Source organism: Notolepis coatsorum (assembly GCF_963971535.1).
Source record: "Notolepis coatsorum genome assembly, chromosome: 20".
Lineage (NCBI taxonomy): Eukaryota > Metazoa > Chordata > Actinopteri > Aulopiformes > Paralepididae > Notolepis > Notolepis coatsorum.
The window spans coordinates 61,754,079-61,773,105 of NC_140184.1; the positions used below are offsets into that span (position 1 = coordinate 61,754,079).

The following is a 19,027-nucleotide window of genomic DNA, read 5'->3' on the forward strand; positions in this document are numbered from 1 at the left end:
GTGGCGGAGGGGGGGTAGTGCTGGGGAGTTTCCATTACCCATAGGGGAATATTTAGAGTTTAAGTTAATTAAGGAGTTTAATTTTTTCAAAATTACCAACTGCTTGTGTGTATACACGGTGGTGTATGTGAGAACTTTGTAAAGGAACTCAAAGTGTGGTATAGAGCGACGGGACAGCTCCAGGGCGACGGTAGACAGCCCCGTAGGGTATATAGAGCGACGTGACAGCTCCAGGGCGACGGTAGACAGCCCCGTAGGGTATATAGAGCGACGTGACAGCTCCAGGGCGACGGTAGACAGCCCCGTAGGGTATATAGAGCGACGTGACAGCTCCAGGGCGACGGTAGACAGCCCCGTAGGGTATATAGAGCGACGTGACAGCTCCAGGGCGACGGTAGACAGCCCCGTAGGGTATAGAGCGACGGGACAGCTCCAGGGCGACGGTAGACAGCCCCGTAGGGTATATAGAGCGACGTGACAGCTCCAGGGCGACGTTAGACAGCCCCGTAGGGTATAGAGCGACGGGACAGCTCCAGGGTGACGGTAGACAGCCCCGTAGGGTATAGAGCGACGTGACAGCTCCAGGGCGACGGTAGACAGCCCCGTAGGGTATAGAGCAACGGACAGCTCGGTTGTATGTTAGATGATAGTACGAGTACGTATGTGAGTTAGGGGCAGGGAACCAACCTGCTCTGTTGTATGTTAGAGCGATGCTCGGTTGGATGTTATTATCATAATAATAATATCGATATACGGGTTAATTAAATAGTTTAATTATTGAATAGGTTAAATAAGAATTGCACAGAGAGATGAGATGCGGTTTAATTAAATAAGTTTAATTATGAAATAAGAGGGAGTTCGATCTCCAGTGGGGCCTTCTCACACCTAATAAATAGGCAGAGTCTTGAGGGGACACGTCACCAGAAAGAACTGGCGCGCGCTGGGGGTCACCCGTGGGACAAACGTAGAGCGCAGAGTGGGTATCGTTTAGCTGCTGGTGTCACGCCGGAAGACAACAAAACAGGGAACAGCCCTGTAGGATTAGATATGGGTGTTGAGAAGGTGGGGGACTAATAGAGAACAAATAGCGCCATGGGCTGTAGGACACTCACACCGTCCAACAGTCTGAAAGGGCGTGGCCATGGCAGGGGCTTGCAGAGGAAAAAATATATAGAGAACGAGCTGCAGGCCCAAAGCCACGGTAGACTAATAGAAAACACAGGGTCGAGTGTACAGAAAAACTGCCGGCGTGGTGTTTCTGCTTTCAGAGTCTGGAGAGGGCCGACGGCGGTGGAGATGAGCCTCAACCAACCGACAGGGCGGAGATGACCGACGGGGCGGAGACGACCGGTCGCAGGCGGTGTTGCCCAGGGGAGAACGAGGCGGACATCGGAGGGGGCTTCCCTGCGGAGACGCTGTTTTGAGAGCGTTTTGAAACAACAGAGCACGGGCGGTGAATCATGGACAAGCAGCCAAAGCAGGGACTTCCTTTCAGAGTCAATCAGGAGTTCGAGAGACGAGACAACAGCGAGAAGTCCTGTGTTCATTGATTAGGAGTATGAGATATAAATGGAGGATTCATATAGAAGATATATGTATAGAAGGATATATATATATAGAAGGTAGATAAGAGGGAAAACAGTAAAACAACAGGATGGAATTATTGGGAGCAGACAGAGGAACTCTAATTGTTATGAGTCGTTGGATGTTGTTGGTGTTGGTGGTCGGTTTCGGTTCCCTTTGTGCACGAAGGGGGGCGCAAGATCACTGGGTTGACCGTGGGCCGTCTTCATTTCTTGTGCACGAGAGACGAGGTTGGTTTGCTTCAACCACAGGCTATTTTTGGCATAATTAATTGAAAAACCAAATAATGATTTATGATTCTGAAGGTTGATTAAGAATCAAAGGGGGGAATGAGGGATTTGGGGTGCTTTTTCAATGTATGTGATGTATAGATTGGGGGGACCACAGCTAAAATGGTAGATCGAAAGGTGCATGGAAGACGGTGATAGAACGGTGACCAGTGGATTGAATACACTGCCAGCGAGGGTGTTTTGTTTTGCATTCCTTGGACGAACACAGATAAGAGCGAGTGTACTGTAGGCCCAGAGCGAGGGAGAGGGGTGACCTCTTTAATGCAACAGTAGAGAAACGCTTTGAAGTGTGTGTAAAGGTTAAACGCGGTTTTTCATGACAGCGCGTCGCCTGACAACCGGAAGAGGGGCGGGGCTATCGTTTCTATGACGAAGATCCTATAAAGCTGACAGTGGTTTCCGGGTAGGGCAGACTAAAATCTGGCTGAGACTAAGAGGGAAGAAACCAGGAGAGACTCTCCCTCTCCTCTTATCACAGAGGGGGGGGGGGGGGGGGGGGGGGGGGGAAATGCCACATCATCAGTAGCTTCGGCTACCACGAGGATGGTCTTGGCTAACGAACAGGCCTGACCACTGTTGGACTGAGAGACAGAGGGACAATAGACTGGACTGAAAGATCATTAGATAGACGAACACACCGAAAGATCATTAGAATAGACTCTTCAAGGACGATACAATTTGATAACATCTGACAACATCTGATTATGAGGTTCTGTTTATAGCAATAAAACAACGCTTTTCCTCATAAGGTATCTCACGGTGTCGAAGTGTCGAATTCTTACGGAGGTGGAGAATTAGTATGGTTTATGGATTGCACTAACGGGGGAGATAAGGATCTTATCTGCCAGTATCGGAGACGTCAGGACCATTAAAATGACACAACGCAGAGGAATTGGATGGAGAGCCAACCAGACGAAGACGTGATACTGGCCAGTTTGATCAGGATCTTACAATAGCAACGCATATACAGGGCAGAAGTAAGTCAATCAAAACATAATTTTTATGTTTTATCATCTATTCAATGTTCTATTGCTTTTATACAACAGCAAGCAATAGAACACTTGAGGTAATGTGTTATATTGTAGTAAATAACATCACGGCTGAGATGATCTACAGTACACAACCTCAATGTTATTTACTACAACTATTCCCTCTCATGTTCTATTGCTTCAAGGCCCCACGTGTACCAAACTGGGTAACACTTCATAATAACACTCAGTTATAAGACCTTTATAAGACCTTTATAAGGTATTTGTAGATAATGAACTAATCATGAACAAACCATTTATATAAATTTCTAAATTATTATTAAATCATTTATAACTATATTTGTATAACATTTACAAATTAGTTATACATTATTTATAACTCATTATCAACATTGTTTGTACTTGATTTGTTCATCATTAACTCATTGACCGCTACGTTGGGAAATGGATCTGAATATGTGTTCATTTTGGCAGCTATTTTCATTTTTGTTTTAGTCAAATGCTCCTTTTTCGTTTATCATATTTAGTCATCTTCATTTATTTTTCGTTTAGTCAGTTTTAGTCAACGACAGGTCTGAGCATTTTAGTCTTCGTTTAGTCTCGATTTAGAAAAAAATATATAAATTATTATTATTATTTTCTTTAATCATTTTTTTTGTTTGTCTCGCCACTCAGTTACAGCCTCATAAATTGCCGTGAGTTTTTTCTAAACAAAAAAAGGCTAACGTTAGTGCTAACTGGTTAGACTTATTGATTGATTAAAAACCTTTATTTATCCCCAAGGGGAGATTCAGGTGTCCATCACAGCATCAACACAGCCATCTAAAAACAGTTAATACATAACATACAATTATTTAGTACTTTGTTAACACTATCAGTGCCACACGCATAATCTCTGTCTTAAATTATGTGTCTAATCTGCCCGTCGTTTATCAATTAATTGTTTGCAGTCAACATTGTCGAGACGGATTTTTTTTTTTTTTTTTTTTTAAATAATCGGTTCATTTTCGTTTTATAGCATTTTGAAAAGCCCTCGTTTTTCAGGAAAATATATAGATTCCGTGATAAACGCCCTTTACTGGAATATTCTGGCATACACAAAAAACTTTGTAATTTTTCGGCCTATTTATTAATCATTTTCAAATAAACGCTAGATTATCGATAGTATATGTGTACTTATGCACACTATAGAAGCGATCTGAAAAATATATTCTCTCATTTCCTGATCAGCGGGCACACACACACACACACACACACAGGGCACACGCTGATATATAGGTCAAAACAGATCCGATTACCCCAAGACTGGTAAAATAAATTGCTTAGCTCAGATCAGATGTTATCCAAAAAGATTATTCCAATTCCTTATCGCCATTCCAAATATCGATCGCGTTTATTGATTCAGCGTTGGGTACTGTAAATATGTATTCCACACGTTTTCCGGGCCGGCGATCAACTTGGGTCTCTTCAGATGCCTCGCCGGAGAAGTAACATGAAGAGGCTGGACCCCCCCCCCCCCCATCAGTCTAAACCAATGGGGTGCAGTTACACAGGGAGAGACGATAGGGGGCGGTATTTTCCCAATTGAGCTCAGAGAGAGTCTGCAACACTAGCGTGAGGCTCGATTGATGAAATATGAATTAAAATCGCTAATACATTTACATTTTACATTTAGTCATTTAGCTGACGCTTTTATCCAAAGCGACTTACAAGTTCTGTACGACAAGACAGCAAGAAGGGTACAACTCTATCAGCTGAGTAACAATGTTCATTAAATGTTGCGTGTTACAGTGTAGGTTAGTTTATTAGGACAAGTGCATGACAGTAAGGTTAGTCAGGGTTCGTTTTTTTTTTTTTTTTTTTTTTATCATTTCAGATAATGGTTGAAGAAGTGAGTCTTTAGTCGACGGCGAAAGATTGGACGGGATTCGGCTGTCCTAACTGGGATGGGTACTGTAGTTCATTCCACCATTGTGGGGCAAGGACTGAGAATAGGCGGCTTCTCTTTGATGACCCTCCGGGAGCTTGGATAGGAGTAGGTCTGAGGCGGCCAGAAGATGCAGAGCGTAGGGGTCTTGAGGGTGTGTAGTTAGAGACCATTGACCGGAGGTAGGCGGGAGCGGTTCCCTTTGCCGCACGGTATGCTAGGTCGAGGGCCTTGAAGCGGATACGTGCAGCAATGGGGAGCCAGTGCAGGTCCCTAAGAAGTGGGGTGACATGGGCCGACTTCGGTAGGTTTGAGATCAGGCGGGCCGCTGCGTTTTGAATGAGTTGAAGAGGCTTGGTGGCAGTGGCCGGGAGGCCAGCTAGCGAGGCGGGAGATGACTGTTGATTGGACGAGAAGTTGGGTGGCTTCTTTTGTCAGGAAGGGGCGTATCCTTCTGACGTTGCTCAGGAGGAATCTGCAGGTTCTGGTTGTCGCTGCGATGTGAGCAGAGAAGTTCAACTGGTCGTCGAGGACAACACCAAGGTTCTTGGCGGTCGGGGACGCGGTCACAGCTGCATTCTCGACTGTGATGGAGAAGTCGGTCAGGGGGGAGGATTTGGCCGGCAGGTGGAGCAATTCTGTTTTGCTTAGGTTCAGTTTGAGGTGGTTGGTCGTCATCCAGGCGGAGATGTCGGACAGACAGGCCGAGATCCGCTCAGAGACGTGGATATCTGAGGGAGGGAAGGAGAGGAAGAGTTGAGTATCATCGGCATAACAATGATATGAGAAGCCATGAGACGTGATAATGTTACCCAGTGATTTAGTGTAGAGGGAGAAGAGAAGGGGTCCTAGGACCGAGCCCTGGGGGACACCCGTCCGGAGGGGGCGGGTGGCCGACAGAGTCCCTCTCCATGACACTTGGTAGGAGCGGTCGTTGAGGTATGATGTCAGCCATGTCAGCGCAGATCCAGCCACTCCCATTCCTGCGAGGGCCGCGAGGAGGATCTGATGGTTGACTGTGTCGAAGGCTGCAGATAGATCTAGGAGAATCAGGACAGAGGAGAGGCCTTTCGCTTTTGCTAAGTGAAGTGCCTCTGTGACCGCAATGAGGGCCGTTTCTGTGGAGTGGCCAGTCCGGAAGCCAGACTGATTGGGGTCTAGGAGGTCATTCTGTAAGAGATAAGCAGTAAGTTGGTTGGATACAGCACGTTCAAGTGTTTTAGAAAGAAAGGAGAGAAGAGAGACAGGACGATAGTTGGCTATGACGGTGGGGTTCAGGGTTGGTTTTTTTTATAAAAAGAAATACGACAAACAAACGCTATATAGCGTTGGTGGCACTCAACTGGCGGCATGAACTAACGACAAAACACGTCCGTGGCACTCAAAGTGTTAAAAACAAAGTGTGTGAAGTGTGTCAGGGTCCTGGTTATTTTGACATGATTAAAATCCCCGTTGATGAGTATGAATGTGTTGGGATGTGTTGTCTGTATCCCAGACTAGCAACGGTAGAATGGATGACGTCACACGCTTGGTGGAATGTAAACAAGCTCGGCACGAGCTAGAACGCTACAGCAGCTGTATGTGATACCGACGTTCAATAAAGTAACCAACTGAAACATCACAACAACACCACTTCTGGATTTAACTAAAATAACCACCCGCCACCTTTCCACTTACCGCGGCGCTGGCTTTGTTTCTGTCGGCTCGCATGATCGCATCATGGTGAAGCCATGCAGTTCCACCGCACTGACCGCAGTCTGGGATATTTCTATGCAAGCTGGACTCTGTATTCCACTTGGATTTTTACCAGTGCCGAAAGTTCATCTGTCTTGTTGACCAGTGATCTTACATTTACCATGACGACGGAGGGCAGGTATGTTTTCCTATCATGATGTAAGCTATTGTGGTGCATGGGTCAAAACATAATGCAGGGCTGTACACTGCGACGAGATGGTCGCAAATTGCGCCCTAATTTTGTCCGTGCGAGTTTAAAATAATATCTGGGGGCAAGCTTGCGAGTACTGATTTCAACCCTTCATTCGCATTTCACTCATAAATTAATCCATACAAATTGGATACAAAAGGCATGTAGATTTATAATATTTTAACTTAAAACTAGGCTACTTTTGCGTATACAGTCATTATATTCCAAATAAAATAAGTCCAGAGTCGAGACTCCGTGCTGCTCCCAACGAATCCCAATAGTATGCAACTGCAGAGCCGCAGAGCAGGGGCGCTTTCAGGTCCGGTCACAGGCCCGCTCAACAGCGCCCCCCACCCAACGGCTGAATTGCCAATGGCTGAATTGGAGTATTGCACTGTGCAGGCACAGAGGCCCCGCTCTGCGGCTCTGCAGCTGCATGCTTCTCGCAAAATCCAGCTTCCAGCTCCCGCTGCCCAGCCGTCGTTATCAGAACACTACACACATATCATAATGTTCACGGCAAACTGTAGTTGATCACCAGGTATGTTTTATTAACGTAGAATAATTCATATAAGAAAAACGATAGGGAAATCTCTTCCCTTTCTCCACTGGTTAAAAATGCCAGGAACTGAAATTAAAACTTGCTGTGCGCCGTGGTGATATGTGTTTATTATGAAATGACAATTGCGTGTCGACACGCCCACTGCGCGAAGCCTCCAAATAACTTTTTCCAGTTTGCACATATCTACTATGACTAATTCTATCTATTTTTAGGGGCAAATGCAGTGAAATAGTCGCGCTGTGGTTACATGACGTCATTGCTATTTTAGAGCTGCTCTACCGGTTACAAGGTATAGTCAAAAGTGGATAGAAAACACAGTACTGTGTAAAAGTCTTAGGCACCCAAGAGTTTTTATATAAATTGTCTTAGATGTAAATAATCTTTTTTAGTAGTCAGTAGACTACTCTTAGTACATTTTCATAAAACTATTTTTTAAAGCATCTTCATGGTTTAATAATGCAAACATATGTTGCAGGGACTTATTATAATCATCATATTGGCGTGACTGTATGCATCAAAGGGTTAAATCAAGCATTTTTAAGTGCTTTAGAGGAAATGTCAAAATATCGCGATATCATTTAGAGGCCATATCGCCCAGCCCTACTATAATGGTAAAATAGTTATTTAAAAATGTGCCCCTAAAAAATATTCTTGTGTGCCCCTAGTGAAAAAGCTTAGCGTACAGCCCTGTAATGTAGCGCTCCGTTGCAGTCTGTCCTCCCATATCTCAGAAACAACACCCACAGCATAATAGTGGTGTCCCCTACATACGGAACGCTGTGTTGGGGATAGGGTTCCGCATGGACAATTATGTTTGATACTTTCCTGTCTGAAAACGAGCTACTGTTAGCTAGCAAGTAAACAGTCTTGACAATAAAGCAAAATTGTATTTTGCAAACTACATTTTATGTCGTCAGTTGTTGTCAACGATATTGCATGAATTATTTAGTCACATTAGTGTCACATGGTCTACATTAACGTGACGTCACGTCTCGTTGTCATCATGAAAAAAAGCTTTGTTGACGAACATCTTTAGTCATAATTTTCATTGACAAAATTAACACTAGCTGCCACACATTAAACCAATGGAGTCGCTCACCTTGTTTGCAGGGCTATAACTATTTAAATATTATAGCTATATATGCAATACTATGGCCCATTTGACATTGAGTATCTATCGTTCAAGATGTGGAAAAGGAATATTTTTTCCATCCATACATTATCGTTTTATACCATGGTGAATATAAGTATGTTTTTAGAGTGGTCTGGGGTAATTCCTGGAAGGCTAGTAATGACCCGCGACGCATATTATACTTAATCCATTGGCATTTCGTCCCTATACACGCTACAATAAAAAATTCGAATGCATATGATCGGTATATTATGTTCCATCATGCATGCATGAAAGGGGGGGGGGGCAGTGGCGGTTGGAATGCCCCACGGGCCCTGAGGCGAGATTGACAGCTCTTGACAGCTCGGGCCAGCTCGGGCCCCCCCCCCCCCCCCCCCCCCCCCGACCAACACCACCAGACCCGGCACCGGGACATCCCTCCCTCCTCCCACGTGTGCGCCTTTTATAGATAATTCATTTGTATCGCAACGGAGTCACGGATCTAGTCGTGCCACGTAGCATTATGTAGACAAAATTCATATAGAATAAACAAGTCTAAAACAAAGACTTTTAAACGAAGTTTAGCCTATTAAATCATTTTATAAGCATTCGTTTATTTGCGGTCTGTGTGAGAACTGAAGCAACCACCATCTGCCTGACAGCGTGGGGACAGAGAGAGGAGAGGAGAGGAGAGGAGAGGAGAGGAGAGGAGAGGAGAGGAGAGGAGAGGAGAGGAGAGGAGAGGAGAGGAGAGGAGAGGAGAGGAGAAGAGAGGAGAGGAGAGGAGAGGGGAGGGCTGGGCTGGGCTGGTGTTCTGCAGATTGTTGCTTCAGTGTTATCACGCAGACCACAAATAAACGAACGCTTATAAAATTATTTAATAGGCTAAACTTCGTTTAAAAGTCTTTGTTTTAGACTTGTTTATTCTATTTGAATTTATTCGACATAATGCTACGTGGCACGACTAGATCCATGACTCCGTTGCGATACAAATAAATTATCTATAAAAGTGCCCTATCTTTTAAATCCATCCACTGCTGTGGCGAGCCTGGGGCGAGCCTTTATCGCTACCGGGAAAACATAGGGGGAACATAGGGGGCCCGGAGAACATAGAACCCTTTTGGAACATGGGAAACATAGGGGGCCCGGGGAACATAGGACCCGGGCCCCGGGGCATGGCGCAATGCAGTCTGTCATCCAGTCCCACGAACGAACGGCAACTCCATTCAGTCCCGGGCCGGGCCCGGGCCCTAGACCCCCCGCGGGCCATAAGGCGGCTGCCTCAGTCGCCTCGCCTATATATCCGCGGCTGGGGGGGGGGGTCGTTTATGATTAACACAATCTCTGCCACACAGTTTGACCATCTTATAGCTCTCACTGCCAGCGCTGTAAGCCTATGGAGTCGCTCACCTTCTTTGCAGGGCTATAACTTTTTAAATATTATAGCTATATCGACATTACTATGGCCCATTCAACATCTGGTATCTATCGTTCCGGATGTGGGAACGTTATATTTTTCCATTCATACATTGTCGTGTTAATACCGTCGTGAATATAAGTATGTTTTTAGAGTGGTCTGCAGTAATTCCTAGAACGCGAGTTATAGGCCCCAATGCATATTATACATTATCAATTGACCTTGCTGACATAATACCCCGGTATGACTTTCATTTTCATCGGGGGGGGGGGGGGGGGGGGGAGCAGAGCTAAGTTAACAATATACTCGTTATCACCATACATAACGCTTATATTGAAATATGTTGACATTAGGGCCGTTCTTTCAACCTAAAAGTGCACTTTCTTCAACCTCGAACCTAAATTCCTTAGCAACCCGTGTTGCCAAAGTAAAAAAATAGCAAAAAAAAAACAGTGCGCATGTTCGAGACAGATATGAAACGAGTCATACGGAACAAATAACGTATAACGGAGGCTGAAATTAGAGCAATGTGAGTCACAAACTCACGACAGTAGTACACAACTACACATACAGACGCATAAAATTGATTCTGCATTGATTAAGTGATAATCAAAACCCAGCTTAAGCCGTTAAACCCATGTAGTGAATCGCAAAGCCAATACGCACACACAGTCGAACTGGAACGGTTTACCAAACATACACTCCCAGCATTCATATCTTATATGAATATCTTATATCCCATCATATCTTATATCCCAGCAACATAACATAACTTACTTACCCAAACAACGTGTCCCAGAGTCCACTCATGCACGAATCCATTTCAAAACAGGAACACGCGCGTGGCTCTGCTGAGCTCTGACTGAGAGAGGGAAAGACAGACTGCCCTGCCCTCTGCTGGCGCGTGCTGTGCACTACAACCATTGGCGCACAGTCTGACGTCACGGTATTGAAAATCATACTGATGGGATTTCAAAATACCCTGGTATACCGTAATACCGTCATACCGCCCAAGCCTACTATACACGCTACATAAAAAAATTCAAAGGCATATGATCGGTATACATTATGCTCAATCATGCGTGAAAGGAAAGGGGGGGGGGGTCGTTTATGATTCCTTGATTGTCAGTAACGGCTTTCTTTAGTACGACATCATACGTTGATCAGATGGATTGCAATGAAATAAATGGACAATCGAGCTGAAATTAACGTTAGATTCCTCTTACCTGTGGCTGATGAGTCTGGAGAAAAAATATTCCAATTATTTGATTGCCATCTGCTAGATCGTATGTCCATTTGGCCCATGCCATAACCCACAAAAGCATAATGATTCTGGCGTCCCGAAGGCGATTCAATGCAATAGAGTGTGTATCTTGATCCACGTTACAAGATAACTCCGCCCGGAAGACATTCAATGACGCACAGTCATACTTCCTTCAGAAAGTAAGTGCAACATCGGCCGCATACCACCAGGCGGCGGTATCGGACCGTTGCGATCTCAGACACAGTGCCACACATTTCCACAGCACAGCAGGATGAATTCTGAATGGAAATAGCGAATAAAAGAAACAACGATCCAATAACGAGTATACTCATTATTGGCAGTATTCGATTGGCGGGCTATAACGAGTCAACTCGTTTTTGGCGGGGAATGGGTTAAATAATGTTGTTTAATGTGTAGTAAGTAACACATTTGTAGATGCTTTGAAAAATGGATATGAAAAAACGACTATACCTCCATTTATTTGTTCATGTTCAACAAATTATTTGTAAAACATTCTTAAAAGATCTATAAATCATTTGCAGATGTTATTGTGTGCCCTAATCTAAAGTGAAGACTATTCATCATTAACAAATGTCTAATACAGTTAATTATTTGTTGACTTTTTCATCACCCGTTACAAATGTAGCTTTCAGATCCACCCTTCTTTGTGACATCAAACAGTGACAGAATTAGGACTATAGATGAATGCAATTTTATTAACATAAAAAATGCATGTGCACACGTAACATATAGTGTAACCTGGACCCAGGAGTAGTATGCAGAGGGAGTTCCACGCGAGTGAGACTTCACGTTTGTTCTCGTCAGCTTGAATGGAAGCTACATACACGTTATACATTAGCAGAGCCAAGGAATTATTTTGTGCTGCCCCACTCTTTTAAGGTATGAGCAGACCTTTTTTGTTGGTAAATCTATTCCATCATTTCCGACCTACAACTTATTGTCCTATATTTTGTGTAGACGTTTCTTTTTTCTTTTTCTATTATTATTATTATTATTATTATTATTATTATTATTATTATTATTATTATTATTATTATTATTATTATTATTATTATTATTATTAATATTATTATTATTATTATTATTATTATTATTATTATTATTATTATTATTATTATACTAAACAGTAGGGCTGTCTTAAATACTTCGAAGCTACGTTCGATGGGCATGGGATTTGAAGGGAAAATACAATTTGTATATATATATATATATATACAGGTGCAGCTCGATAAATTAGAATATCGTGGAAAAGTTATTTTATTTCAGTAATTCAATTCAAAAAGCGAAACTCTCGTAGATTATAGATTCATTACACACAAAGTTAAATATTTCAAGCCTTTATTCGTTTTAATTTTGATGATTATGTCTTACAGCTCATGAAAGCCCAAAAGTCTGTATCACCAATAACATTTTTAAAATAGATGTATAGTCTATAGAAATGTCGGCCTTCTGAAAAGTATGTTCATGTATGTTCACTCAGTACTTGGTTGGGGCTCCTTTTGCACAAAATGACTGCATCAATACAGCTAAATATAGACTTTTCCACAATATCTCACCTCTATAGCCATGAAGTGCTTTGAGAAGCTAGTGAAGGGCTACATCTGCTCCTCCCTCCCCATCAACCTGGACCCCCTGCAATTTGCATACCGCCCCAACAGGTCCACGGAGGACGCCATAGCCCATGTGCTGCACACAGCAGCATCACACCTGGACAAGAGGCAGGGGAACTATGTGAGAATGCTATTCATCGACTACAGCTCAGCATTCAATACCATAGTCCCCTCCAAACTCATAGCCAAGCTCAGGGACCTGGGCTTGAACTATGACCTCTGCCAGTGGGTCTTGGACTTCCTGACGGGTAGACCCCAGGTGGTGAGAGCAGGCAACTGCACCTCCTCATCCATCACCCTCAACATAGGGGCCCCCCAGGGCTGTGTTCTGAGTCCCCTCCTCTACTCCCTGTACACACATGACTGTGTGGCTCAGCGGAACAACAACACAATCATCAAATTTGCTGACGACACAGTAGTGGTGGGCCTGATCTCTGCAAACGACGAGAGGGCCTACTTGGAAGAGGTCAAGGTCCTGGCAGGATGGTGCCAAGAGAACAGCCTCTCCCTGAACGTCAGCAAAACAAAGGAGATGATTGTGGACTTTAGGAGGTCGGGGGTCAGGGACTACAGCCCCCTCAGCATCGACGGGGCACCGGTTGAGAGAGTGAACAGTTTTAAGCACCTCGGAGCCCACATATCCGAGGACTTGACATGAACCACACACATTGACAGTGTTGTGAAGAAAACACGGCAACGCCTCTACTTCCTCAGGCGCCTAAGGAAGTTCCAAGTCAGTCAGAAGATCCTTAAGAACTTCTACTCATGTACAATAGAGAGCATCCTGACTGGCAATATCACCTCCTGGTTTGGGAATAGCACCGCACAAGACCGTAGCAGACTACAGAGAGTGGCCCGTTCAGCCGAGCGCACAATTGGAGGGGGGTTTCCCACTTTCCAGAACATTTACAACAAGCGGTGCAAGGGGAAGGCTAAGAGAATTATCAAGGACTCCAGCCACCCAAACAACTGCCTCTTAGAACTGCTGCGGTCAGGCAAGCGATACCGGAGTCTCATGGCAAGCACAGAAAGACTCAGAAGAAGCTTCTATCCCCAGGCCATCAGGTTGCTCAACGAACATTAAGACTATGCAACAACCATCAAATGCACTCACAGCACACACATCCGCACACACTCACTTTAAACAATCAACCCACTGCAGCACCCACTCTACACACTTTAGAACACCTAGAGACACTTTATATTTATTGGCAAAGAATTTGCACTACAACCCATACCTCAGGACACTTACTGTAAATTGTACCTAAATTGTACCTCATCCCATTTCTGCTCTGCACTATATTGTATATTAGTATATTGCATAGTATATTGTATGGTAACTCAGTTACTGCTATCCTGCATTGAACATTGTACATAATACTGAACACTTGTGTCTACGTACGTGACTTCTATTTTTTACTTTTACTTGCTATACTTATTTTATTTCATACTTATCTTTTGTCTAGCACAGTCTCTGGAGCGTAACAGAAAGAAGCATTTTGTATAAAAGTATTCTGTACTTCTGTATGAACATCTGCAATTTATCATTCAAAACTGGTCGATTTCCGAATAAAATGAAAATAGCAAAAGTCATACCTCTGTTCAAGACTGGAGATAAACACCACTTCACAAATTATAGGCCTGTTTCTCTACTTCCTCAGTTTTCAAAAATATTAGAAAAACTCTTCAACAACAGATTAGATAAATTCATTGATAAACATAATTTACTCACCGATAGCCAGTATGGATTCAGAACACACCGGTCAACATCACTAGCGTTAATAGAACTCATTGAAAAAATCACAAATTCCATAGATCAAAGAAAACATGTAGCTGGAGTATTCATTGACCTAAAAAAGGCATTTGATACTATTAATCATGATATATTAATCAGGAAATTGGAGAGATATGGGATCAGGGGGGTAGTATTGGACTGGGTGAGAAGCTATCTAAATAAAAGACAACAATTTGTGACAATGAGAGATTATAAATCTGAATGTTTGGACATTGCTTGTGGTGTCCCCCAGGGGTCAGTGTTGGGTCCAAAACTGTTCAACTTGTACATTAACGAGATATGTAAAGTATCCAATATATTTAAATGTATTTTATTTGCGGATGACACTAATCTTTTTTTTTCTGGTGAGAATGTCCAGCAGCTTTTAGAGGTCATCACATCTGAAATGAAGAAATTGAAGGAATGGTTTGATAGAAACAAATTATCATTGAACTTGAGCAAAACTAAAATTATGTTGTTTGGAAACTGTAGATTGAATACTCAGGTACAAGTTAAAATAAATGATGTGATTATTGAAAGAGTTTATGAAAATAAATTCCTAGGTGTAATAATAGACTAGTTTTACCATATTTAAATTACTGTGCTGAAGTCTGGGGAAACAATTATAAGTCTACACTACAACCACTTTTTATACTCCAAAAAAGGGCCATAAGGATAGTTCACATTGCAGGTTATCGTGATCACACTAACATATTGTTTTTGGAGTCAAAGACATTGAAGTTAAATGATCTTGTGGAATTTAAAACGGCACAATTAATGTATAAAGCAAAAAGTCATGCACTTCCAAGAAACATTCAAGAATTGTTCTTTGATAGGGAGGGGGGTTATAATCTGAGGGGAGAACACAATTTAAAGGTGCTAAACGTACGCACTACCATGAGAAAACACTGCATCTCGATATGTGGAGTGAAACTGTGGAACAGTCTAAATGTGGTGCTAAAGCAATGTCCAAACATGAGACAATTCAAACTGATGTATAAGGAAATTATGTTCACAAGGTACAGGGATGAGGAAGGGACTTGATATTCACGGGTGTTACATTTTTATTTTGTTTTCTATTTTATTTTATTTTATACATAGTTTTTTTTTTGTTTTGCATATATATATATTTTTCCTCTTCTTTTCTTTTTTATGTTTAAAATAGTACACTCATTTGAGTAGTGGAAAAGGGGTAGGATTAAATAAGTGTATACTTCTTCCTACTCCTTTTCGAACATGCAGATTGAGTTGTTTTGCTTTTTTTGTTATTGTTTGTTGTATTCATTGCATGTTCGAAATAAAGACTTCAAATCAAATCAAATCAACTATTAAAGAAACTTGAACTTGAACTTATTCTAATTTATTGAGCTGCACCTGTATATATATATAAAACAAATCTATTTGTCTATTTTTTATTTATTTATTTTTTGCTAAATCAACTCTGCCTCTCTTTGTTAACTACAACAAGCAATGCTGTTTGTTATTTAAGATGAGGTCGGACTCGGCACTGACAGATTTGTGTTCATTGTGCTGCTTTTATAAAGCCTCAAATTACGGCTTACAATATTTCATGAAAGCAAAGTGTTTAGTTTGTCTAAGATTTTAAAAGGTTTAAACTTTACAGCACTGACAAAGTTGAATAAAGTGCTGTACAAGTCCCACAACATAAAAAAAAAAAAAAAAAAAAATATATATATATATATATATAATATATATATATTTTTTTTAATCTCAAAGCTTCGAATTAAAATCGAATCTCGGCCCCGAAGCTTTGACTGCCAAAAAAAGGGGGACACCTGACTTGTTTACCAGGCGAGCTGCTGAGTGACGGGACCTGAGTGTCTTGGGCAGCCGTAGCCGTGGCCAGAATAGTAGCCATGGAGCCTCAGAACTGCCTATGCAATGGAGTGAACTATTGAAGATTATTATGAAGAGGAGAAAAAGATCACACTTATGGATGATGAGGTGCGTTTTCACCAGACTACATTGGACTCAGCACTTCTGGTAAATCATAAAAATACTATAGTCAAACCGGCCGATCATGTAACATTATCTGTCGCCGACAACAGAGTTGAGAGCACCCCAGACTAGAGCCAACTATAACGTTCGGCAATGGCGATCACCTAGACGAGCGAATTATTGGAGATTATTATGAAGAGGACAAACGGTGACGATCCATCCATAACATAAGGTGCGTTTTCACCAGACTATGTTGGATTCTAGTATTTTCAAACAGGCTGTTTGGATGTAACGTTAACGTTATCTGTTGGGCGCTGCCAGAGCTAACTAACGTTATTTATTGTTCCCGTTCTGATTCAGACACTTCGGATAATAAAAAAATGCCTTTGTAATGATCCCAGCGTCAGAAAACGAGTTGTGCGGGTTGCTCGCCTGACACCTATATTATTTCCAGGTCAAAAGTAAACATGACCATAGGAGAATGATTCTATTCACAAACCCCTCCCATGGTGGCTTTGTGAATAGAATCATTCTACTATGGTCATGTTTACTTTTGACCTGGAAATAATATAGGTGTCAGGCGAGCAACCCGCACGAAATGTGCATGGTGCACAGAAAACACGTAATATCTCGCGTTCCATGAAACAAGACTGGATTATTTTGAAACGGGATGGGTTTTAGCCTGGGATTGTGCAGGAACGGAGGTATGTAGAAATACACGTTTTGTTCACTGTTGGAGTATAAATATTGCCTTTCAAATGAGCCATACTATTGTCTCCATAGCTATAATATAGAATATATTATGAAAGTGTTAAAATAGAGGCTACCTCGAATCCAGCTTACAGCTCCGGGGTTGTCACCAGCTTGGCTGGCCGTCTGCACTAATACAATTGGCTGTATTAGAGGGTGGGAGAAGCTGGCGGGGTGGGTCCGGGTCGTTGTAAACAGCGACTCCTACAGTTCGGTCGGGGCGCCTGCTAAGCGCGGATAGGACTCGAGGGGGATAGTGTGGTCCTCCCACACGCTACGCCCTCTCGATGAGAATCCGCGCTGCCAGGTGAAAAGAAGCGGTGATTGGCTGGACGTGTGTCGGAGGAAGCACGTGGTAGCCTCCACTCTCCCAGATGATCTGACTGTGGGGGGTAAGTGCGCAGCGACCAGGAAGGGACTGGGAATTGGCATACGACTAACATTGGGATGGGAGAAAATCGGAGGAAAATGGAGGGGGAAAAAGACCAAAAAAAAAAAAAAAAAAAATAGAGGCTACCAGGGCGGCTGGGTGGCGCAGCGGACATTGCGCTCGTCACCAACGCAAGAGACACCGGGTTCGAATCCGGCTGTCGGTGTTGCCTCCGGCATGGGCCGGCCGTCATACTGGCTCAATTAGCAGAGCCAGCGGGTGGAAGTCGATGGGTGGTAATCTGGACGTTGTGGACAGCGACTCCTACAGGTCGGTTGGGGGACGCCTGCACAGCAGAGACAGGAAATGGCGGGGGTAGTGTGAGCCTCCCACACGTTACACCTCGCCAAATGAGAGTCCGCGCTGGCAGTTGAAAAGATGTGACAGGCTGCCTCCTCGTGTACCGGAGGGGACACGTGATGCAAGGCTTCTATCCTCCTTACGGCCAACCTGTGGGGGGCATATGCGAGCAACATTCAAGACAGGGGAGGGGAGAATTGGAAACAGCGAAATTGGGATGGGAGAAAAATAGAAAATAAGGAGAAAAAGTGGATAATAGAGGCTACCAAAATCCTACACAAAGGATTATACAATGAGCTGTGGGATGTGCTTTGGACTCGGGATGAAAGGTTGATTTAAAAAAAAATAATCAACAGATGTATTGAGTGCATCACCCACTAGTAATTTCATCATTCACACCAGTGGTGTATAGTGAATAGTGGTATAGGAGACAGACATAGAGATGGAGAGAGACACAGAAAACACAGAGAAAGAGACCGCTTAGCAGCAGACGATGAGATCCTTTACCTCCAGCGAGATGTCGTCCCTGCTGGGCAGGTTCTGGCTGACTGCCGCCAGCGAGGCCTGCTCAATGTCCCGGATACATCTGTTGATGTTATCGATGGAGGAGTCACACTCCCGCTGACCCGGAGCCTTGTCTCTGAGAGGAGGAGAGAGAGAGAGAGACAGAAAGAGATATGGAGATAAAAAGAGGGGGGGGGGGGGGGTTGAAGTTGTGGGAGATCGAGCGAGGGTGAGAGAAAGGATGAAAAGAGACGAGAGACAGAGGGGGTGAAAAGGTTGGGGGGGAAAAGGACAAGAAGAGGTGAGAATGTTAACAGACTGAACGATTTGTTTCAAAAGTGCAATTCATGCTCGAAGCAAATCTGTTCTCTCGTTACCGCTCGGCTCACATCCTGCTGATATGGAGGGGCCTGTGGGGCCCCCACCGCTGTACATGGAGAGATCAAGCTGCCCTGCCATTTAGGTTTGAAGCTTTCAAGTGTTTCGAGGTGGTGGTGGTAGACAGTGATGGACTCAATTCGTTAAGAATATCTATTTCCATTCTTGTCGTTACGCTGTTGGACAGTATAATCTTTTATAAAAAAATCTGAACATTGGTGTGTAATGAGAAT

At 43.3% G+C, this 19,027-nt stretch overlaps 1 protein-coding gene across 1 annotated transcript in view; it reads right to left on the bottom strand.

Annotated features, from left to right (window-relative positions):
- LOC311247127 (talin-2) overlaps positions 1-19,027 on the bottom strand; it is a gene marked incomplete at its 3' end in the record, with an annotated part of 264,901 nt that overhangs the window by 83,922 nt on the left and 161,952 nt on the right. The window contains exon 38 of the mRNA XM_084337443.1: positions 18,420-18,552. Within this exon, the coding sequence (XP_084193569.1) occupies positions 18,420-18,552 (133 nt within the window). The remainder of the gene's footprint in view (positions 1-18,419; positions 18,553-19,027) is intronic.